General features: G+C 37.7%; 1 protein-coding gene across 6 annotated transcripts in view; it reads right to left on the reverse strand.

Annotated features, from left to right (window-relative positions):
- LOC136826921 (neuroplastin-like) overlaps positions 1-26,213 on the reverse strand; it is a 65,859-nt gene that overhangs the window by 38,910 nt on the left and 736 nt on the right. For 2 of the 6 annotated variants that reach the window (XM_067084494.1, XM_067084493.1), the window contains exons 2-3: positions 22,499-22,672; positions 18,786-18,824 (exon numbers count right to left, since the gene is read on the reverse strand). In XM_067084494.1, the coding sequence (XP_066940595.1) occupies positions 18,786-18,824; positions 22,499-22,672 (213 nt within the window). Of the gene's footprint in view, positions 1-18,640; positions 18,825-22,498; positions 22,673-26,213 lie in introns of all 6 variants that reach the window. The other 4 variants (XM_067084495.1, XM_067084496.1, XM_067084490.1 and 1 more) reach the window with 3 other exon arrangements.

Here is a 26,213-nt window from a genome sequence, read left to right on the forward strand (position 1 = left end):
AAACATATGCTTATTTCAATGATTCCAAGAACACGAGAATACAGTAAACCGAAAACTAAAAGATCAAACTAACTATCACTGCTTCTGAATACAAACACACATTCTACTGAACTGGGCATAACCTATACAGTATAACTATTAAACATGTTCAGCCAACTTTTACTACTTGAATTCTTTTCACTTAGTACCAAGATGTTTCACTGTCCTTATCCACCTTGCCCACATCAGTAAGTCAGAGGATGAATAAAGAAAATGAGAAAAAATTATTAAGTTCCACCTCAAAAGGAAAAACAAAGATATCACATAAACAGGTTGTTGGAACCAGAGAGAAAATCCCATATACTGCAGGTTAAAAAGGGACCTGAACCAAACAGTCAGGGGAAATCCTCTTATCAGCACTGTAACTGTAGTAGATTGTAGAGTTGGAATCTTACATGAAGAACACAAGAAAATTATGTGCATTCCAAAATATTTCTTACATCCCCAACAATGAACAGGGAGATTTCTAGCTTGCTCAATCCTAAGAAGCGTTTGCTTAAAACACTGCCTAAAGAACAATCAACCAACTGGACTTTGCAAACAGCAAGCTGAATCCTAACCATAATCCAAGAAGTGTGCGAAAATGATTAGCCTAATGAATCTTTCAATATGCCTCCTAAAACATAAATATAACTGAGATGTGGTCCAAGGAAGATAATTTTCTGGAACTGCAAATATGCATGCTAAAACAGCCTACACCTGTGAGGGCAAAAAGGTAAGATGATTAATCTACTTTATTCCTCTCTGTGTATGGGTCTGCTAACAAGTTAATAAAAACCATTTAGTCAATCTGAGAGAAGTGAATGCCACTAATCAGACTGAAGATATATATTTATTACTTGACAATAAATTTATCTGAGGAAGGAGGTGAAGGATCATTACAACTTATTCTCACAGAAGTAGTTAGCTGACCAGTGTTCAACAAGGTGGAATTTATCAGTATGTTATCCACAAATAACAATCTTTGAAATGAAGACCTTTAACTGTTGCAGCAGTTCCCCTTGTTGTCAGGCTAAACTTATTTCCTGAACAAACTAATTATCATAAATGTGGAAAACCCTCTGTTGACAAGGGGAAAACCCTCACTGTTGACAAGGGGACAGTTGAAAAGTTGATGTAGGAAAATTTCAAAACAGCACAGGCCTTGAGATCCTCTGCTATGCAGAAAGAAAGGAAGACTACTTCCAGGTTTTTGTGAAGAAAGAAAACAGTATTCATAAGTGAAGGTCTCAAGCTCATTTGTTACCTTATAAATGTCTACTCAGCAAGGTACCAGCATTAACAAGCTTTTCACTGTGCAGAATAAAACTAGAGCATTAGTACCCAGTCTCCTATCTCTTCTGTAAGAGGCTTCCTTGGGTGTGGCAATTTCTGGTAGTGCTTCCCTTTAAAAAAAAAAAAAACAAACATGAATAGAAAGTGCAGCTCAGCAAAGCTCACGGCAACAAAGGATTTCCACAGACCTTAGAAAGATCATGCAGAGAATGGATTCACTATAGCAAGTGTTTAAGATGGAATGATAACCATATTGTGCTTTTTTAGAAGAGGATGCCATCCAAGACCTTGATTGGTACACAGACAATTGCATGTCTCAGGGTATAAAGATGCAAAGGAATACTGTACTGACATTGTTATCTTGAGTGAAGGAGGTTATTTTTGGACTGGTTCAATTTATTACGGATATTACCCACAGCCTTTAAAGAGCACTGATAAAGTTCAAGTTACTAGTTACCTCGGTGTCTAATAAGAAAGGGTGTGCAAAAATGAAATTTCATTGAAACTGTTCTGAAACTGTTTTTGGCCACAGGTATGAAATTATGTATCCATCAGAGACCTTCCTTTTGAAAGTGCTTTTAATTTCAGATAACATGCCTACCGTTTTTAGCACCAAATGAATTCATAACTGAGGGTACAGTAGTGTAAACATTTCCCTAGGCCAAAAATGATATTTTCATAATGAAATTAAGTTTGTTCTAAATGGTCCGCAATAATATAATTGTTAAAGGCTCATGCAAAATTTATAAAAGCTTTCTAACCCTAATCTGGGTTCATCTTCAGTCAAAAAAATGAACCCAGAGTAGGGTTCGAAAGCTTTTATAAATTTTACATGAGCCTTTAATAATTATATATTATTGTGGACTCTTTACAACATTTATGAACTCTTGTAATAGAGTTTTTCCCAATAAAATTAAATTTCATATATACTTACCAGGTAATTACATAGCTAATGTTTCTACTCGCACAGCAGCTTTTTTTAAAAATTCGCAGTAGTGATTCTACTGTTTTATGTAGGTGACAAGCCCCGCCCACTATCGAGGAATATGAGAAACAACCTGGCCAAATAAGCTCACTTTGTTTGTGCCCTTATGTCCATAAGAGGGGAGGAGGGCAGGCTCCAATTCTGTAATTACTTGGTAAGTATATATGAAACTTAATCTTATGAAAAGATCAGTTTCATGTAATTAACTAACCAAGTAATTACATAGCTGAATCCCACATTGAATGGAGGTGGGATACATGGACATATTCTACTCCAAAACATTTGAAATAGAAAATTTGGCCAGCATTGATACAATGCTTGTTGTTTTCTTACCTGGTAAGAGAGCTACTGCAGGTGAATACTGCCTCTGGTTGGTGCTCATCTTAAACTGTAGTGGCGTGGCAGTTGAGCCGTGGGTCGCCTCTACTTCAGAGGGAGCTTTGCAGCTGAGGATAGGCCTGATGGCTAGCGCAGCATACAAAAGTGCCCTTGCCCTGGGTGCAGTACCAAATTAAAAAAAACAAAACAATGAAGTCATCTACTCTGAAAATACCACAACCCATCCACTAAAATTGGTGGGTATTCCAGGTACACTGTACCCCCAAGCTCCCAAAAACACTTGAAACCTTACACCAAGGCAAAAGGATAGTAGGAGAAAAAGAGTGCTTCCTATGAATCCTCCCCAATACCATGCCAGCCACTGGTAACGGCCCCAAAGTACTGTAATTTTCAAACACTGTTTCAACCTCCTTTAAATGGTGAGATGCAAAAATAGACTTGCACTTCCAGTAGGTCGACTGAAGAATGGAAGATGGGACATATGGTGCCAGAAAGCTAAAGAAGTAGCTGTCATGAGCTTTCACTTAAAAAGTAAGCAAAATGTCCTCTTGAATCTGTTAATGTGCCTCAGAAATTAAGTCCCTCAGGAAGAATGACAAAGCATTCTTAGTCAGATGATGAGAAGGGTTCTAGCTGAACACCAGAGGTTACTGGATGGACCTCTGATCTTTTCAGTCCTGCTCAGGTAATACCTCAGAGCTCTGACAGGACAAAGTACTCTGTCGTCTTCCTCAGAGCCAAGGATGTCCATTAGGTTCTTAATGGTAAAAGAGTGAGGCCAGGGATTGGATGGGTCCTCGTTCTTGGCTAAAAAAGAACCTTGCATAAAGGTGCAAATTGCTTCTACTTGGGAAAACCTACCCTTTTATCAATGGCTTGAATTTCACTAATACGTTTAGCAGTAGCTGAAGCAACAAGGTAGTGTCTTACGAGTGAGGTTCCTCAGAGATGCAGAACGAAGGGGGTTCAAAAGTAGGATCTGTCAGCCACTTCAATACTACGTCTAGGTTCCAAGAGACCAGATCGTCCTTCCTCTGCTTGGATGCATCCAAGGACTTGGTGAAATCATTAAGATCCAAGTTTGATAAAAGATCCAGGCCTCTATGTTTAAAAACTCAGCTAAGCATAGCTCAATGCCCCTTAATAGTGGAAGAAGACAAATTTCTAGAGATCCTCAGATATAGGAGGATATCAGCAATCTGTGTTATAGATGCCTAAGAAGAAGAGAAATCATGGTTGAAGCACCAATGACGGAAGACTGCCCACTTACCCTGGTGAGTGGGCAGCTCCCCTTGAAAATCCTTTCGCTCTGACAAGCTTGCAGACAGTCTGAAGCCTGTCAGAGCAAGAGCGAACAACTCTTGGTGGTGTCTCATGAAATGGGGCTGTTTGAGTAAACGTGGTTTTTGGAGAAGTCTTGGAAAATCCACCAATGACCATAGAAGGTCCGGAAACCACTCCTTCAGGTGCCAAAACAGGGCTATGAGGGCCATAGTTACGTTGTGATGAGTTTGAAATTTGTTCATCACTTCCCTGACCATGCTGATGGATGGAAAGGCATAAAGATCCAGATTGGACCAGTCTTGCAGCATGGTGTCTGTTGCCTATGCAAGAGGATCTGGGGCTGGAGAGCAAAAGAGAGGAAGGCGATGGTTCCTGGAGGTGGCAAACATGTCAAATGTTGGCCTGCCCCATTGTTTCCAAAGATCCAGCCAACCCAGGGTCCATTCGGTGGGAAGGACCTGCTTCCAATGGCTTAGCTCGTCTGCCAACACATTTAACTTCCCCTGGATAAACTGGGTAACCAGAGTCACTTGATTTTGATCCACCCACAGGAGTAGTTCTCTTGCTTCCTGATAGAGAGAAAAGGAATGAGTGCCGCCTTGTTTCCGGATATAGGCTAAGGCCATGGTATTGTCTGTATGCACTACTACTATCTTGTTGCGGACCATGTTCAAGAAACACTGAAGGCAAACATGAACTGCCTTCAGTTCTCTGACATTTATGGTATATGTAGACTCTGTTGCTCTGGGGTCCACATACTGGATACATCCTGATTCCAAAGTAGGCCCCCCCCCAGCTTAGGTCCGAGACGTCTGAATACAAGTCTAGGTTGGAGCTCAAAGGTTGAAGGGACTTCCCTTCTGATAGCCTTTCTCTGGACAGCCACCATTCAGGTCCGATTTGATCTCCAGCATGATCAAAAACTCGTAGGAGTCTGGTTGTGTCTTCCTGTGTCAGGTGACCTTTAGAAAAAATTGAAGAACTCTAGTGCGCAATCTGTGTAGCTTGACAAACATCTCGATGGACGCTAGAGTTCCCAGAAGACTCATCTACTGTTGAGCCGTGCAGGATGAGAGGGCTAGAAACTGTGGACCATCTGAAGGCAGCTGGAAATTCTCTTGGGAGACGGAAAAGCCCGAAAAGTCAGAGTTGAGAGTCATCTTCAAATAGAGAATATCTTGTGACTGGGTCAACTTGGACTTCTGGGGATTGATGAGAAGACCCAGTTCCTGGGTGAGAAGAATCTTGTGTAAACCTTCATACACTTTTCCTTTGACGGGGATCAAAGCTGCCAGTCATCTAGAAAGAGACTGACGTTTATCCCTATTAGATGGAGCCATTTAGCAAGAGCAGCGAGGACTCGAGTGAACACTTGAGGAGCCGTAGAAAGGCCGAAGCAAATGGCCCAAAACTGATATGCTTTGTCCTGAGAGACGAACCTTAGATACTTCCTGGAGCCTAGGTGGATCGGGATGTGGTTATCATCCAGTTGCCTAGTGAGTGGATAAAAGGACTGAATGGTTCATCTCCATCTTGAAATTCGTCTTCCGGACATAATGATTGAGGGCACTAGAAGTCTAGTTCCTACTGGTGTATGAAGGACTTCCATCTCACTTTTTGGGCACTGTCTTGGCTGAGTCCTTCTTGATGGACCTGGCTGTGAAACGGACATAAGAGCGAGTCCCAGACTGTGATCTGGGCCGACCTCCATGAAAGGGATGCTGCAGGAGTAGAGAGGTCGTCTTGGGAGCAAAGGAAGTCAAAACCTTGGGACGCTTAAGAGGATTGTGCCAACAAATCCTACATTGACTTCTTTAGCAAATCAGACGCAATTTCCCTAACCGTATCTTGAGGGAAGAGGTGGTGTTGGTCCAGAGGTGAAAACAACAGGGCCAACTTCTGCGTCTGTGTGACTCCTTAGTGATAAAGGAGCACCAGAGCTCTCTCTTCTTCAAAACACCAAAAGAAAAAAGGAGATTCAAGCCTTGTCCGCACAGGACAGGACTCCCAGGCAGTCCAAGGTGATATCTAATGATAATTCTTGAAAATCTTCAATCTTCTTGGCCAGTGCTCCCACTGTCCAGTCAAGGAAACTAAAAACTTTGAAAGCCTTGAACAAATCCTGACAAGATGGTCTAGTTCCACCGACGAAAACATTATCTTCGTCAATGAGAACGCAGAGCCTTGAGAAGAGTCAATGAGGCCAGAGAAGTCCCCTTAGGAGGAGGCAGCAACTCCCAAAGGAGGAACTTCCCCAGTGAAAGTGAGATAAATACCTCCTACGAACTAAGTGCGAGGGAGGAAGGGCAAAAGCTTTTCCTTGCTCCCTTTTAACTGGAAGCCAATCTCAATCTCCTTAAGAGCCTTCCTGGAGGACAAAGAAAGTACCATCTTGGGGAGCCTAGTCCTGTCGTCCGGATGAGACCTCATCAAAAATGTTGAGGCTGGCAAGGCCAGGACAGCTGGGGTGATTGATGTACATCCAATGAGACGCCTTTCCAATGGCTGTCTGTTGATAACTGGGATCATGAAACAGGCTCGACTGAGGGGGTGACTACCAGTGGTCAAACCCCACCGGCTTCCCTTAGACTTTTGGTGTGTCTTCTCCCAGGTTCAGGGGAGCAGGAAAGTGACCTTCGTCTAGGAGAACTGGTGGGACAAGAAGCCACCTCCTCCACTTGCACAACACTGTCAGTCACCACTTTTTCGGCGAACAATTTAATTTGTCCATCACTAATTTCAGTGACACTCCTAATTCTGCCACTGTGTTCACTACTAGATTCATCTTCTGATCAAACCTAGATTCTAAACTGGCAATGGTATTAGGGTTGGAAGCAAGGAAGCCAAGCACAGGAGTAGGAATATGAATAGTAGGAGGGGCAGTATTAGGAGAAAAGGTGGGAATAGGAGTAGAAGGAATAGCAGGACTAGCTTCTAAACTAGGTTTATGAGTGGTTTCTAGGCTAAGTGATCATTTCTCAGCTCTAGAAGATTCTTTCCTCTTTCAATTCCTTTCTAATTTGTCCAAGTGAGATCTAAGCACTTTCCACTGTTTTTCATCCCAATTGGAACATTCATTATATGTTTGCTCCCTGCTATATTCTTGCCCTCTACATTTACTGCAAATTGAATGCGGATCGTAACAAGATTTTGTCAACCTAGTTTTACAGTAAACGCCCCCGTATTCGTGGGGGGTGCATGCCACTCCCCACCCCTGCAAATAGCTAAAATCCATAATGCTTAAAACCCTTAGAACTGCCTATTCTGATAGTTCAAACACACACAAAAAAAAACACTCTAAAAATGCTTATATGGGTACTATCCTACTTACAATGGGGTTAGGTTCCAAAAAACCATCATTTCTCGGGAAAAACATATCTCGAATATAGCCTAGCTTACACCAGGGTATTCAATACCATGTATACATATATGGTAGCCTAGACTACAACATAAAGTATACTCTATACATGCACATTATAGTAATTGTTAATATCAGCTAATTCTGGAGGTTCATGCAGAGTGACTTATGATAATTCAGTACAAAAAGAAATGAATAACAAACAAGAATTAGTTTAGCCTACACTATGGTATATCGTATACATATACGGTAGCCTAGCCTACATTATATTGTACTCTATATTCACATATTAATATCGTATTATACGAAAACATCAACATAACGAATATGCATCTTTTCCATGGATCTTTTAAAATGTTATGCTTTAATTCACTATATCCAATAACACTGTATATATTCTTATATTGCTTTTGTAATATAAATTGTGATCACAGCGATCAATGTTTTGGTTTGGCAATCAATTACGCGGTAAGTTTATTTCACCGTATTTGACTCAGTTCAGGGGCTTTTCTTGCTTCTAGTTATAGTGAATGAATCTCTAGGTAATTTATTTATATGGGGCAAGGTTATTTTTCGTCACACAAAGTGTTTCTAAGTCGAAATGTAACTTAAATACATCTTGTTGTGAAACTAATTTAGCTATTTTTTTCGTAAATAGATGGCACTGGTTGTTTGGGGGTATGTTTGTTTTGTGTAAAAAAATCAAGAGTCTGTTCGCTATTTTCACTTGTTTTCATCATAATAAGAGCTTTACATATTTACCGTTTTTCGGCGTAAAAACAGCAGTAATATGTGTTCTTTCATGCCCAGCAGTTTTGATTAAAACACTTTAGCTCCAATTTTAATTACTGTACAGTCGAGTTTCATCCATGCTGCCGATGCACGATAATTTATAGTCATTGTTTTCTCAGCTTCAGCTACAACTTGCAGCTTAAATTTAGCAGCATATTTCCTTGCCGATCTCTTATCCATACCAAATAAGGGTATAATATAAAAATATATCAGTCCTATTCTACTTAATGTCATTTGTAACATAACTAAGGTAACTGTTTACTACCGTACGATGGTTAAAATACCAGCAAAAGGGCTGTTGTTATCTAATTCGGTTATAAGCAAAACAGTTTCTCGTTCAGTTGTTCATGGCTGTACGCATTTGCCCAAGAGTATAACGTTACTAACAATACTTTTATCATTTTTTTACTTTTTTAACAAGAAGATGGGATAAAGAGATGGAGGAAAAGAAGTTGGTCTATTGTAATTTGGTCTCTCTTGCTGCCTGATTGTACGCTGCTGCCTGCGCCTGAGCGAAGTTTAAAAATATTTTATAAATATTGTCGTATCGATATTAATTGCTTATCCCATTGCAAAATCAAATTATCTTAAGGTGAATTACCGTAACTCGACCACTACCTGGATACCTGGGTATTTTAATAGTTTTATCACAAAAAGTGCATTTAGTCATGAAATTGATAAGAAAATATCGTAATTAGTGAATATTTCTCAGTGAAAAATACCACAAATTGGCGAATTTTCCGCAAATAATGTGTATATACAGTATGTTCCATAGAGAAACCCGCGAATAGGTGAGTCCGTGAATCGTGAGAATGCGAATACAGGGGGTTTACTGTACAACCTTCGCTGCAATAGCAAAGACCAGAAGAGCTAGAATCTGAAATGACTCTATAAAACTAGGAACCTGATCCAAAAAACTAATAAGCTGACAAAGGCTCTGAAAGCTACCAACACAAAGTAATAATATTTCAATGAAATCCAGCCAAACAATTGAAAACCATGAAAAAAGCTCCAGCAAGAAGCACCAATACGTACATCAGAGCTGGCAGAAACAAAGTGAGCTTACTGGCCAGGTTGTTTCTCATGTTCCTCGATGGTGGGTGGGGCTTGTCACCTACACAAAACAACAGAATCTCTCCCGCGAATTTTTAAAAAAGGCTGCCGTGCGAGTAGAAATGTTAGCTATGTAATTACTTGATCCAGCCTCTTAAGTAGGGACATAATTTTGCTTACAAGGCCAATAAATGACATGATCCCAAAAAGACCAACGAAGAAAAACTACAAAAAATTTCTGGAAAGAATGTTATCTATGGTGGATTGTTGCTTATTAAGCATACCACCACTACAGATGCAAGTAAAGTTCTTGTCCAATAATTTTAAGGGCTTTGAAGAGCCATTACAGAATGCTACAGCCAAAATCCTGGAAGTTGCAAACTGAGTGGTGAAGGTTTTCATGACATGAAGATGCTGAAAGTCTTTCAAAGGAAGATAAAACTTACTAGTTAACCAATAAAAGTTTCAGAGTTAACAAAGCAATGGGAAGGGGAGGATACTGATAAGGAAAACCTGTGTGCGGATGTTTTAGCAGTCATTCAATACAACACGGAGGACTGACTTGTTGTATCATAATGACTCTTCTATGATTCATGTAACAGTCTATATAAGGGATGGCACTGACTAAGTCACTGCAATACAGTACTAAGAATTTTTTAAGAATTATAAAATGGGAATTACACCAAAAAGTGATATCTAGTATCTTCTTATTTATGCCAGTAATATCTAGGTCAATGCTTACTTCCTACTAAAGGGTACGAAAGTTTAACTGAAAAGAGAGTGTGAGACATTGATGACTAAGGTAATTGAAAGAGAGAGAGAGAGAGAGAGAGAGAGAGAGAGAGAGAGAGAGAGAGAGAGAGAGAGAGAGAGAGAGAGAGAGAGAGATGGGGGGGGTTGTTTTTAAAGCATTAATTGTCTCCAGAATCTGCATCTTTGACATCTTTACTCAACTGGTAGGTGCCTGCTCATCAGAAACACATCCCATGGTAGTTTGATACTGTATTTTTTTTTTCAAGAGTTTCTTTACCTTGGGAATGTGCAGGACTTAAAGAAGACTGGGCCTAGACATCTTGTCATTAGTTTTTTTCTTATCAAGCTACATGAGCCCTTCATGTCAAGCATGTGTTATGATACTGCAATAATCATTTAATCACCTCATCTTACCTGGTTTGGAATAGGCATAGTTCTTTACTACTATTTACTGTTTAATACTTGAGCTCTCCTCAATTACAGTACTGAATACTGTATACAGGACTGCAAGTTACTGTATCAAAACTAATTAAGAGCTTCCAGCATTAATATATTTATGCATACTATGAAGTTGCTCACACTTGATAATCACTGTTTCTGGTTATTGGGCATTTTGCGTTGAATGGTTATTTAGTACTATTTTTAATGAGCTAATAGTACTATACAGTATGAAGTAGCTATTTGTAAGGTACTATTGTTATTTTTAGAGGTAAAGATTGTTCTTATAACCTACCCTATAATTGGCTACGTTACCTAAACATGCATTCAGGAAACTTTTGTATTTGCCAGAAGACTGAGTATCGAACCTTCATGGATGAGAAGAGCAGAATGTGTATTATACAGACAGACTAAATTATCAATAATTTTTGCATTCCATGAGTATATTATATTTTACTGGGAGTGTTGTTGTCCTGGCCCTTAAGTTCTGCAAGGTAATTTAGTTTGCTAAGACAGCTAATACCAGTGAGTTTTAGTGAGTCAGAGTTGCTTTCAGAACAGAATATACAGTAAACACCCCGTATTCACATTCTCATGATTCGCGGACTCACACATTCGCGGGTTTCTCTGTGGAACATATCTAGCCATTATTCGCAGAAAATTCGCCCATTCGCAGTATTTTTCACTGAGAAATATTCACTAATTACTGTATTTTCAAATAATTTTCACAAATAAATGCACTTTTTGTGATAAAACTATTAAAATACTCAGGTATATGCATTTTTACAGGGTTTTCTGTGTTTAAACTATCAAAATGGGCAGTTCTAAGTGTTTTTAGAGGGGTTTTAAGTATTCGGGGAATTGTAGCTATTTGTGAATACGGGGGTTCACTGTAGACTTTAGGCCAAAGGCCAAGTGCTGGGACCGAAGAGGTCATTCAGCACTGACAGGGCAATTGACAATAAGGAGTTGCTTTAGGTAACGATTTAGCTTCCCCACCTACGGTCTTCCTCTTGTTTTATGCCATAACCTTAGTGAAATAGAGCAGAGAGCACAAGTACAATAAAACTGTTTCAGTCCAACCAATCAATCATACAGCCCACATTCATGGTTTTTGAATGTCCCCAGATACAGCAAACTCATATCCAAATGATAATAGAGCAGCAGTACTACAGTATAGTATCAACTACTACACTACAACCCAACTATAGTACATGAAAGCCAACTGGAGCTCCCAGGATCATTATTCATGAGCATTACTTTATTGTGGCCTGCATACTAATTATCCACAACTTCCTAAAGTTTCCTCTCATCATTATTTGAAGTGCCTCATCACAATTAATTTTATTTTTTATCTAAATTTTGCTGTGTATGATTCATTGTTATTTTCTTCGTAATTTCACTTTATTTCCTGCTGAATTCATTGATATTAGTTTAGTTCATCACATAGTGCAAGCTCTTCTGTATCCTGGGTAATACTGAGTACAGTGACCCCCAATTATTCACACTTCCCTTCTCCATACAGTACTACGACCTTTATCAAACCTTTCTCAGTGCAACTGTGGACAGGTATTTATACCAATTTAAATCCTGATAAATGGCTTTGCAGTAGAGAGAGAGAGAGAGAGAGAGAGAGAGAGAGAGAGAGAGAGAGAGAGAATTATAAGTTTTATTGTATCTGGTCTTATTGCATTTTTTTCTTCAATCATTATTCTATGGTAAATTGTACAATATGTACAATACAGTCCATATGACTAGCTAAGGATAAAGTATAATCATGTTGCATGTACTGGGTTGTACATAGAAAACTGTATCCACAGAAAATGTGAATAACAAGGAAGTCCAGTGAATGTGAAATGTACCTGCATAAGCATCAAACTTAAATGTGAACTACAATTCAACATACTGGTGATGTTATTGTTTTCCTCTTGCACTTGTACATACACAGCATTCATTACACAGTCACATATTTTACACACAATACAGTACGCTTTGGGTGTTTTGTGTCTGATTATCATAAGTTACTCAAGCATGAATATAGTTTCGGTAAGCTACGCTACTGTGACTGAGTTATTGAATGATACATTTTACTTGCTAGTGTTATACTTTTTGGTCATTTCATTTTTCCACACCTTGGAAGCACAATATTAGTGTGAATGACCAAGGGATTAATGTAATCATACCTAACCTCAATAAGAGTTTCTTGGATGTGCACTGAGCTACAGTCCAAACACTCTGTGGTGATAGTCTAAGGGAGTATGCGGTAAAAAGCAGCAATATTACGTCTTTTATGAAATTCTCTCCTCATCTGACTAAAACTTATTCCATTAGGGAATTACTGTATACCACTGGTGTTCCACATCACATCACACACACAAACGCACACTTATTTTTTCTATCTCCATATTCTGCAAGACTCACATGCTTCCAATGATACAAGATACAAGCCACATAAAAGAATGTCTTGTGAAAATTGATAAAAACTGTACCAAAAACAAAATACTGATGTGCATAATACAACTGAATACCTTTGCCGCTGAGCTGGAATCCTCTGATGAAGATTAAAACATAAATGAAAAATACAGTAATTATTATTATTATTACTCCGATGAACCCTATTCATATGGAACAAGTCCACAGGGGTAACTGACTTGAAATTCAAGCTTCCAAGGAATATGGTGTTGAAAGAAGTACCAGAGGGTAATACAGAAAGAAGAGATCAATTATCAAAAAAAATAAATTAATAAATCAATAAATAAAAATATACAAATGTGAGTAAGTTATTAATATACAAGGAGAATTGTATTAGGATAGCAATGTATTGCATCTTTGCTTAAACTTTTGAAGTTCTAATATCACGACATCCTCAGGGAGACTGTTCCACAGTCCAACCATGTGAGGAAAAAAGGACCTCTGGAACTCAGAAGTTTGAAAGCAAGGCATATTTACTGTATATTGGTCTGCTGTTCAGCAAATCTTCTTGCTGGAATAGGAAATCAGGGATCAGTTGTGAATGTGAAAGATCTCTCTCAAAATACAACTTACGAAAAGTTGACAAACACTATAAGAGACCCTCCGTCTATGGTCCAAGTCATGACTGCTAATATTAGGAACAGAAACCTACCACCATAAACCACTTTATCTAAAAGAGATAAATCTCTGGCATAAACAGACATCCACACCAGAGAACAGTATTCTCATAAAGGAAGAACAAAGGACCTAAAACAGGTTGCACTGATTTCATCACTGTTATCAGCAGTCGGGGGTTCCGTTTCTGATGGCGTGATGATAACTGAAAATCTGCTATAACCGAAAATCGGCGCAGCTGTTAAGTAGGGATCGGTACTGATAACTGGCAATTGGCACCAATAAAAAGAGATCAGCACATATCGGTGCCAAAAATCCAATTACCGTCGTCGCTAGACAAACAGCGTAAAACCGGATCGCCGATAACCGAGGCCGCCAATAACCAGGGGACTGCATCTGCCGACACTTTCATTTGATGTTTCTAAAAAGTAAGGTGTGAGTCAAAAGTTACACCAAGAATAGTTAAAAATACAAGAAAAGTACTTGAAGATAATATAAAATGGCATGATCATTCCCTATAATTGACAAGTATGCAAAACCAAACTGACCTGCCTAGGTTTCCAGAGGTATGGCTTGCATCAAATACATGTGAAGAAATTTTTTCTTTTACTATTTACATAAGACAAAATGTTCTATAAAGTTTTTCATCAAAGCCTACTTTATGACCAAGTTTCAAATTCAATAATTAACTTCTGTTACAAACAAACTACCCACACTAATGTTGAACAGGTGACGACATGGCCTTTTACCCCCAACTCCTCTTTAAACTGCCACTGTAAACTGCTTTGACTATACACTACAGCACAGAATTAGCTTTCAGTTTCATTTTGTTTAGTACTTACTAAAGTTTTAGGGTTTTCATATAATAGGTTTTGTTTTATGGCACTAACTAGATCAGAGGTTTTCAACCTGGGGAGTTGCGACCCCCAGAGGGTCGCCAGTCTTTTTTCTGGGGTCAGAGATTGTTCTTGAGCGAGGGTATGTTTTATCTTTTTTCAAATTCGCCGTTACATGAAGCAACACCTGATCATCAGGCTAAAACAGTTTATAATTTAACTTATTTAAGAGAAATAGTTGTGTAATAATATATCTTTAATGCAAGTAGCAAATTTATTACAGTGCGGTGCTGTTTTTGTACTGGGACATTACATATGATTAGGGTTACCATACATCCCAGTTTGGCCGGGACTCGTCCTGGTTTTGAGGCCTTGTCCTGGGCGGCCCAATCAGTCAGAAAAATATCCCAGAATGTTCAAGACAAGCAGTCAGTCACCCAACAATGTTCCAATGCTCAGTGGGAACATGTGTATATGACAAATCAGCAGCAAAAAAATGTGTTTGCAGATAGACTTTGGACCTGTCAGGGAAAAAAGGCCTAACAAGTTTGGAAGCAGAAATGAATAGCAAAAAACTGTTTTCATATAAACTTGTGACCTGTCAGAGGGAAAATGTCTAACAGATTCGGAAGGAGGAATAAATCAAAACATGTAGATAGGTCAGGGACCCGTCATATGGTAACCCTACATATTATTGAATAAAAAATTTTAAAGGGAGTCATCAGTCATATTGAGTTACTCATAAGGGGTTGTGGTATGAAAAAGGTTGAAAACCACTGAACTAGATTATGAGAGGTTACACTGGTCAGGATTGCTTATAATTAGCCTGTTCAATATCTTGTTATGCTATTTACAGTTTCATATTTTCTGAGTATTCAAATATTTTTTTTTGCTTTGAGTACTCTGTTTATTAAGGTAACCAATCATCATAAAACAGCCTTACACAATGTGGAAAACATCTGTGCACATGAAGCAAAACATTCAAGGAGAAAAAAAAGCCAAAGTGCACACCAAGCTAACTCCTCAATTTGACTGGCAGCTACCACTTCTCATTCGCTGTTTGCCTTCATCCTCACTGGATATGAGGCCATATTCATAGGTTTAAAGTTTACCTCATGAGCAGCAGGGCCAAAGTAAAAGCCATTGTACAGTTGCATAATTTCCTTGAGAATGAACAAACATGAGCAGCACACAAGCCCTCTCCACCCAGGCTGGGACAAGGGAAAACAAAGCAGTGGTCACTCATGAATCAGCTTGTAAAACCTATCAGCTTTCCCAAACTCTCCATCCCACAGGGACCATAAGGTCATGTTGCCAGTGAAATCTAATCTAGTCATGAGCAAGGCTTGAACTTGGTACCACCAAGACGTGATGTCCAGACAGAGCCGAACTACCACAACCCTCTCTTGGGAGTCCAGCATCACTGAAGTTTTGTCACATGCCTTGTTATTTTCCATTTTCAGTACATTTCCAGTATACTAGCATATCTAGTGTGTTTGTTTTTACTGCAAGTTGCTCTCAAGCCCATGACCAATACATGAGTTTGCTTTTTAGTAGCTTATTGCCTTAACTGCATCACCCTTTTAGATATGCCCATTCTGTAAGGGCTAGGTGTGTTCATCTGCCTTAATTTTCATGATCTGTGCAGATTGGACCAAGGAACAATGGTTGAATTCACTTTGGTTAAGACACACCTATACAAGAGGTGGCCTTCCTCATCTTTTGATGTTGGCAGCTTGTTGTGTTGTGGCAGCCCTCCTACAGGGTCTTCCCCTGCTCATGCTGGGCTTTCTCGGGCTTGCTGTATGCCTTCTGCAGTAGCCTATCTAACTGTCTACTTGTCAGAGAACCTCTGCTCAAGGGTTTGCAAATCATACTTGAAATGGATCTGCAGACTCCTCCATCTTCTTCAACCTTTTACTATGCTTGATGCTTCAGTAGTGTTTGATTTCACTCCTTTTGGGTGATGTCAGATAATTTAACAGCGGCACAAAAGCAAGGAGGACCGAGGTCAAACTTGCAGTCTAGGAGAGGAAAATTGTCACAAAAATCCATTCCAGAAAGGTGCAACATCATAGCAGTTATAATTTTAAAGCAGTCCCCTGTATCTGGGTTGCTGCTGCAGCTCTGTGATGTCTGTGGGGGATACCTCTCATGGGCTTGTTTGCAACAAGTTTCGACTAAAAGCTATTTATTTACTGCTCAGCTCAAGATGACCAAGCAGCCTGAAAAACAAACATTTTGATGCATTCATGAAATGATCAGAACATGCATGCCTTTTTACCCTTCAGTTTCACCAGACAATTGCTGGATAAACTTGGGAACCCCAAGAATGTATCTATGACTCTCACTGTCCAACTTTGGTCATATAAAGGATTGTTCACTAATCTCCTCTCCATGTCAGTGGACATACACAGGTGTTTCCAAACCTTGAAGAAGCTCCTATATCAACTCCAATTTCCTCAGGTTTCATAAAAACCTTTGCACATGGCAATATATACCGAAATCTCAGATTGGAAGTTTTTCAGAGAAAGCATCCATAGCAATCTTCCAGTCTTTAAGAACCTTAATGTCCAGTCTGTATCAGAGAAAGTGGGTGTAAATTTGTGATTAAAGCTTAGTCAACAGGGCATTAATCCACTTGACAATACCATTCCCCCCCTTTTTTTTTTTTTTTTTAAGTGGTAAGTGGTATCCATTTCAGCAATCAGGGGTTACACATTGGCCCAGACCCAAGTCTTCAAATTTTTTTTTACTGGTTGTGAGATCTTCATCTTCCCAAATCTTCCATTAGGTCTCATGTTCATTCAAGGAATCCCCAAGTTGTTGACTTCGAAAGTTATCTGCAAGCAAGTTTTCTGTGTATAGTGACTATCTTAGCTAGCTTATCTAGTAAGCATCCTAAAGAAGTTTATCCTTACAAGTTGATCCTCTTTCTTCAGTCCTGATTCCTGACCTAGTATTCTGTTACCAAAAACTCTCTGGGACCTTCTATTCCTATCATCACTTCAAGGCAATCTACAGCTTGATCCTCCCACCTAAACTGAGATTTAGGACATAAGAATGGTGGTGGTACCGAATAAAACAAAAATTTTAAGTTAAAATTTGTTTCCATACAAACCCATTGCATACATATGGAATTCCTTCCTGCCAGTCCATCTGACATGTTTCTTGTTTAGACTGCATAAAATTGTGACATGAGTACTGATGCTCAAGGCTCCAAGTAGTACTTGCACAATAACAGATCCAACTTTTCTTTGGAGTTGAGTTTGCGGTGTCTGGGAACATTCGTTGACCACAGATGTGGGCTATATAAGTTTGTATGATGGAGAAAAAGCATAATTTCAGTTCTGAATACTGACTGTGTATAAGTGAAAATCTTTCAAGGAACACAAATCTGTCCACCAACAACTAAGAAGATGCAAACAACCAACATTCTGACCCACCAAAGAATCTTTTCATTGTAACTTCCCAAAGCACTATTGTTTGCTTTGCAATTTTGAAACATGGCACTCATGGCAAAGTTGATTTCATAGAAGTAAATTTCAAAAACATAAGTTTGTAACTGTTAAAAGGCTTTCAACCACATGAAGCCCATATACAGTATGCTATAAAAAATACTATAAGTTATTTCTACAAGTCTTGCCTTTTCTTTCTTGAGTTTCAGTAACACAAAGTCTTCTAAAAGTTCTGTTCCAGCTGTGACCAACTTTTAAAATGATCTTTGTAAACATGAACCTGAATCCTTGGACCTTTGGATTTTGCACTCTTAGTGGTAACACTTTTTTTTGCTGAACATGTTTACATAAGTCCCATTTCATATTTAATTGGCCTTATCTGATGTTTTCCTTTGAATTCCTCTATTATGGTTCAAGCTTTACATCCCTACAAATGGAAAACTCTAATATGGTACTTTCTTCCTCTACCTCAAAACAGAAAAAAAGAAAAAAGTGAATAATGAACACTGTCTTGATGTAATATTATGCTGTACACAATAAACATCATTCCATAGACATTTATACCATTGGGGGAGATGAGAATGAGGAATGTTTATTGTATATGAAAGCCCAAGCCCATAGTGATTAAATGTGAATAATTATATAAATCGCAATAATTAAAGATTCTGAATTCTATAACCAAATACTAAATGTATTCTTTGCTGATGTACAAGACTTGAGTTAGAACATAATACTTGTAGCTTATCCCACTTCTGATCAAGCTTTGCATTAAGTTATACCTGAACACTAGTAAAAGTAAGAATAATTATAATAATCATGATACAGTAGTACTGATACTTGCAATCTAATTTAAATAGCAAACTACAAAATGTTCCTTAGGCAAATGCAGCTAAATAAAATAAAAAATCAAATGAATTAATGCAAAACATGTCACCTCCCTTACCCCCCCTCCCCTGACACCACAGGTTTTCCATTATGTGTCCACTTGAGACGATGGTAATGGGAGAGAATGCAAATCACAGTGAGCTTCCCTCTCTCTGCAACATAATGTGGGCCCTCGTATACAACATTCAGAGACCAAGACTCACCTTCCTGACCAATTTCCGAGCCCTGCACAACACCGGCACCTGTTGAAAAAGAGTAATCATAAATCAATGTGCTAAAACGTTCACCTTTGAAAAGATCATAATAAATACCGACCTTTACACATTTGGAGAAGAATCTAAAATGGAACGCCGACTCAGGTTCGACATTTTAGACGTGTGAGCCATTCATTCTTCATGCAATTTTAAGTAATAAGATGTCACAACAACAAATTAGGATTAGATTTTGTAGGGCTCCTACAAAAAAAATCAAAATGAAAAAATACAAAATTCACATAACATCCACTGTAATATATGAAGACTTGGATGCCATGTTAGTAAAGCTAGGTTATGTAAAAATTAATTCAACAAATAAACAACTTCCATTTTTTCCAAGTAGACCTATGTACTAAGAAACATTAGTTACATTTCATCACTTGGAAACATTATTTGAGTGCTTTACTTTCCAATCTAAATAGTAATAAAAAAAAAAAAAAATACAGTATGTATAAATATTTTGATCAATCTTTAGCAGTTACCTATTCATGGAAAATTCAGTATACTGTAGTAGTCTACTGCACTTGCAAATGATGAAATAAATAAAATAACCCCAGTGCTGTAACTGGTGGCAAGTGTAGGAATACAATTCAGAATTTTGTATTGCACATACATGTACACCATTTTCATGGAGGAATAAACTGTATTTGGGAGTGAAATACCAAACTGATAGAAGTTGAATCTGAATACTGTACTGCAATTGCACATGAAAAATAAAGTATACACTATACGGTATTCATATAAAATCAATAAAACAATCACATGAAAGTCTAGTGGAAACATGCCCCCTCTTTCTTAACTTTTTCTTACATGTTAGACATACACTTGCAATAAAAATAGTACATATTACAATTGCATGGTAAATGATAACATTAACCAAAGACCATAACATATGCAAATAAAAAGCCGAGATAAATTCTAGTCATCAATTATAGAGCAGTATCCTGAATGACTTTTCCATGAAATTATACCTCCCATTCCATTTGGCAAAGCCTTTTCATCTTTTGTTTATGGCTTTGTAAACACTGATACAAATATATGTGCTACCTCTAATAAAGCTGACAGCTGGTTTTAGGATATGGGTGGAAATAGCATAAGAGAAAGAATAGAAGGGAGAAGCAGCACTGGATTTTTGCCAAAGCCAAGGATTGCAGCTGATAACTCACAAGCATGGAACTCTGAAACACAGACTGACTTTATGATGTTGAAAAATGCCAAAGGCATCAAAGAAAAGAACATTAATGTTATGCAGGGTGAGGCTTGTCTAACACAATACATAATGCTGCAAGATAATTTAATATTGACAGATAGGAAGATGAAAAAGTGCCTGTCAAAATAGACAGTATAAACATGGAATCTAAATGAAAAAAATAAATAAATAAATAAAAAAGTGACGGGAAATACACCATTAAAATGTGATTGGTCGAAACCATTGACAGACGGATACAAATGTCAGCAGCAGCAGCATACTGGATGACAATGGAGAAGAGGTATAGAGAAAAAGACATGGAGATGGATGAAGATGTCAAAGGACCAACTGAAGAGAAGAGAGCCTTCTTGTTCTAGCAAAGGGTGAGCAGGTTAAAAGGGTAAAGATGTACACAACAAAGAGGGGAAAGAATCTAAAAGGCAGGTGAAAAGACGACCAGCTGGATGGAAGGAAATTAGATTCTCAACAAACAGAGGGAAGAGGAAATATTCAGGATAAAAAAAGTGGCTGAGGGAAGATGAAAAAAATATAAGCAGAGAAAATATAAAAGTTGAAAAAAGATAAAAAAAAAAAGGTGAAAATAAAGATACTGGAGTAATGGAGGCAGTATTTGAAAACCTGAATGAAAAAATGAACATGAACTGGAAGATTTTGGCATAATGGAAGAGCCAATATAGATATTAGCTAAAGAGGATATAAGGGCCTGAGGAGGATGAAAAACTGAAAAGCCTTAGGACCATCTGAAAAAGATAATAACTTGATAAAAGCAGCAGGAGTGCCAGACACCCATGAGCTTACTAGTACAGGTATATGTGAAAACCTGATAAAATACACAGACAAGACCAGAAGAGTGGAAAAAGAAACCTATAGTAATGGTATACAAAGAAAAAGATGTATGCAATGTAGAAATTTACAGAGGAATAAAATTACTTAAGTATGCTATTGAAATACTGTATTGGTCAAGGTGTTGAGAAAAGGCTGATAAAAACTGTTAAAATCAATAACTGTCAGCTTGGCTTCATGCCAGCAATACTGACGGTGGCAGCACCCTTTATAATAAAGCAACTATATAGTTAAAGTACTTAGGAAAGACAAAAGAGATTATACTTCACATTTGTGAATCTTGAAAAGGAATTTGACAGAGTACCAGGACACACAGATATATGTATTACAAAGGCAGAGGGTACCAGAAAAACTCATGAAGTTAGTGATGTTACTCAACCATAACACTACATCTACAGTGAAGGGAATGAAAGGTTTATAAGAAGCTGAAATAAATGTTGGTTTACATCAAGGATCAACACAACTCTTTGCCAATTACAGTATCATGGTAATAAAAGAAATAGAGCGAGTAAGGGGTCTGGGCTACTTTATAACTAGTGGGCATTTCAGAAAGAATATGGCATAACTAGATGTATCTCAAGCTAACCTCGGACACTGTGCCCTAACCTGGCCAGGCTGCCCTCCTGGACCCACCCTCCCACCCATGTAAGTTGTGACACCTCACTTTGCATTCTACCTGAAGGAGTGGGGAAAAGGGGACCCTTGGGAGCTGCTTTATGCAGAGGACAAATGGGAAGGGGATCTGAAATTAATGGGGAGATCTGAGAAGAGTTGAGAACATTTCTGTTATGTTTGAGATGCACTGGACTGTGAAATGGGAGCTTAGAGAGCAGTTAGAGAGTAGCTGCAGTATGGATGAAATTGAGAGTTACAGCTAGACTGCCGAATCATGAAATTGTTCCATTAGTGGAGAGGATACAGTATTATGATGGGTACATATAGCCTATACTACTCACAGCAGCAGAAACATGGGAGATGATAGGGAAAACAGAGAAGATTTTCAATAGGTGTGACCAAAGAATATCCAAAATGGTATTACAAATGAGGAATTAGCAGAAAGATGTGGTATCAAGAGGCTGGAAAATATGCACGTGGATCAGATAAATGACACGAAGGCATGACGAACAGTTGATCATGAGAGCAGTAAGTAAGGAAGTACTGTAGTAGAACAAGGACCTGTAAGAAGACCAAGGAAATCAAAGTGAAAGGGGATAAATGAAAACCTAGACTTGATGGGAGTTCAGGCAGAAAGAACCAAGGACAGAGAGGAGTGGGGACAGGTCCTCCTACATCTAACCCAATAAAGGGAAAAGATGATGTAAAAATGTTTATGATAATGATATAAGTATTTCTGAGTATTTTTTTTTACACATACCAGCATGGTATAAATAATTGTTACTCCCAATGACATGCCATGCACAAGAGCAAAACTTATTATTTTAGTACTCATCAGTCACAGTAAAAAGTACAAAAAATTCTCAACCAAAAAATTAGCACAAAGGCTTGTGAGTATAACACACAATCTATTGGCAATCTCTGCATAACACCAGGTGTGAATTCTTCATCACCGCCGTTATTACAATGCCTTGCAACAAGCCCTGAGACTCACCCCTCTTTGGCTTGGGAGTACGAGATGGGTACTCCTCACTTGGACCTGGGAGGCCGAAACCTTCATTGGTGTCCAACATAATAACGGAAGAGCCCCCATAGTCATCTGAATTAAAGGGGTCTACAAATGGAAACCCACTACTAGACCCATGAGATGATCCACCATATCCCTGACCTGTTGTGGATTCATAATCAATTTCAAAAGCCACCAGAATAGAATTGCTGCACTTACCACCTATAAGACCAAAAGCAACAGAAATATTGATGATACTGAGAAAGAACGAGAAGAGAGGGTAAAATTTACAAAATACAGTACTAAGGTTGCCAAAACACGGGTTCTGTAATGTGTGGGTTAACTCCAAAGAACCAACACATAGGTCAGGGATCACTTCTGATAATAAAAGAAAACCTCACAAACATTCAACATTTAAACATAAAGAAATATTTTACTTTACTTGCATTTGGGAAGGTTCAACTAGGGTACAGTATACATCAGAAATGGTCAAAATCAACCCAATTTAAAACCATAATCAGGCTTTGAGTATACCGTACTGCAAAACACAGTAGCCTAAGTGTTGAATTAACAAGAAGGCCTACTCCCACATTAAAGGGTAACTGATAAACTTTTAACAAAATGTTTAATTAAATTTTGATCCCCTAATGACCTTCTTCTGAAACATGACAAATACACTCATGTACAAAACAAGGATACAGTACAGGGAGTACAAAGAACACTTCACAGCCATTGAGTTCCCCAAAAAAAGGCTATCAAGGGAGAAAAATTACAAAGACAAAGTACTAACTACTTAAAAATGCAAGGTAAAGTTTAAATCTCATTAGCAAAGGCATCCAATTTTAAACTCGATTAGGTTTAAAATAACAGCATGTTCACCTCAGCCATCTTATGAGTACTGTATTATATATAAAATGCAAAACTATAGATATGAAAATTAGGGTAAAAACTGAATGCTTCCATAACACATCACCATAGAAAATCCCATATATACCAACCTTTAAAATCAAACTGAATTCTTTAACAACAATACTGTACTTATGTTATACCAGATTCAACTAAATAAAGCACTGTATTTTCATTATCCTTAATAATAATAATGCACCCCTACTACTAATAACAAACACTCTATGAACAAGAAAGCGGCAACTCTAGATTGAACTGAGCATTATCTCCCTATGAACAATATTTTCAATTATCAAAGTCCAGCTAAGTCTAAAATAAGATGATGTTTGACCCTATCTTGGAAAAGGAAAACACAATCACCATCAAAACTGCTCCCTGACAAAAATTTAGCTACATATTATAAAAATCAGATCTAGCCTATTGTAGTACAAGTATACTAATGGATTAAGAATGCAAAGTTCTATTTATGAAAAACCAAGTTTGTTCATTTAATGATAACCAAAGAAGATAGTAACCACAGAGGAAGTTTCTAAAAGTTCCTTTTCTTTCAGGTGCATACGGTAAACGTTAGGTCCTCTACTAAGACTCAAACAAAAACTAATTAGCTTGCTATTCTTTCGCTGGTGGAAGCCAGATGGTAGTCACTTGGATGTAAGCAGTTCATGAACTAACTATATCCCTACTGAAAAATACTTCCACACAGTGAGTCCATTTTCCATTTGTCACTAAAAGCAAGGGTCAACCTTAGAAACCATGGTGGATGGACATGATGCATTAACAAGAATAAAATTTTTTGTTTACTAATTAAAAAAGTCCCGCATTAACAAGAATAAAATTTTTTGTTTACTAATTAAAAAAAAAAAGAGCCAATCATTGCTCATACAAGTTTTTTGCACTTAATCTATGTTCATACACATCCTAAACAGATTACAGTGTAATAAAGTACAGCCTAACCTATCCTGCACCTCGCTAGGATGCAGCATCATGCATGACCAGAGAGGGTTCACCCTCTGGGAACCCCTTATACTATGTAGCTGGAAGCCAAATGTACATAAAATAACTGATGAATACACTATGGTTCCCTCACGACAGCCATTTTGAGAAAAAAAAAGCCTGACCCTTCAACTGAGAGACAGTAATTAAGAAACATTTTTGGTATACACTCCCTCTTCATGTTTCATTGCTACTCCCTTTTAGTGATGGAAAACATGCATACCTCTTTCAGTGTTTCTATTTCCTTTAAAGTTCTAAAAAAACAAAATATGCACCATCTTTTTTACTGAAAGCACCACAGAAGAAGGGGAACGGGTTACTCCAACTCAAATCAAAAGAGCACAAAGGAGCTTTAAAAGAATGACTAATTTGACTCATACCTAAGTTCATGTAAACCTTGAGGACACAAAACAAAACACTGTACATGTGGGTCAAAAGCATGATGGCAATAAATGCAGTGAAGTGCAATACTGTACTTAGTGAAAAAGTGTACAAGATGGCAAAGAGTGCACTGAAGTGTAAAGAAAACGATAGCAACAAGTAACGTAATATAGAAAAGGGGCGTATGAACATAAAAATATCTTGGGCACTGAATTACTATAAAATGAAAACTTTGTATTAAGTTATGAAAGGAGGACAGGCATGATTGTAACAGTCACTCCATAGTCAATGCCAGTTTCTTTTTCACTATTTAGGATGGCAACTCAATTAAACAATTTCAGCATATATACAGAGGTACCCAGTGTAAGAAAATAATTTTATATTTCTGTCCTGACTTCTTAAGTGATCTATTAACCCCAGACTTATTACTCTTTTTAACTTTCTGCTTTATTATATACCTTAATATTTTCTACTAAGTTTGTGAAACAATTCACCAACATGGTGAACATCTGATGTTCACTGCATTTAAATAGTGATGGCTACTCGGGTATTTTTTTCTTATACAGTTGTACTGGCATTCTCATTCTACAGTACCTGTATTTTATTAAAGGGGCTCCAAAAAGAATTTTACTAAGGAGATAACCCATTTCTTAAAAATAATTGATATTGAGAGGGCAATTTCAGGAAATAAAATACAAAAACTTGAGGAAAAATGATTTCTTGTCACATGACCAAAACCTTGTTTACGAATATCTTAAAAAGACATATCTAAAATGTCCTAACACTTTAACTCTTCATATGAAATATATCAACTTCATACCAGTCAAAACAAAAATGATTTTGATATGATCTTGAAATAAAAAAACACCAGAGTTTAATCTTTAAAGTGTCTATTCATTTTTTCTATTTTTCCAATTAGAATAATTTTATTAAATGTGAGAAAATTAAGAAGACACTAAGGACACATTAAATATCTATTACAGAATGGAGAAGGGAAGATTTACAACCTAGGCTATGTGTATATACTGGAGCTATTTCTAATCTAAAAAAAAAAAATAAATAAATATACAAACATTATAAAAATACTGCTCTCCTAATTTGACGAACACTCCTTCATGCACATCACACCTGTGGTTCCTAACTTGACCACTTGGACCTCACAAAGTGAACACAGACATCTGAGTTCAAGACACAGCTGGCCATCAGTTAAAAGTTTTCCCTACCTCACCTGAGAGAACTACAGTTTTCATAGTGATGGTTAAAAAATAGGAGTATGAAAGATTTATGAACCTAAGTCTTAGATGTCTATTTCATGAATCCTATCCTAGAAAAATCTCAACCATAGCCAAAGAATATTAAAATCATTCTTATTACCTACAATAGGTTAGCTACCCAATCTTTTTTTTTTGTAACATTTTTCTTT

This window comes from Macrobrachium rosenbergii, chromosome 41 (assembly GCF_040412425.1).
Source record: "Macrobrachium rosenbergii isolate ZJJX-2024 chromosome 41, ASM4041242v1, whole genome shotgun sequence".
NCBI classification, from domain to species: Eukaryota; Metazoa; Arthropoda; class Malacostraca; order Decapoda; family Palaemonidae; genus Macrobrachium; species Macrobrachium rosenbergii.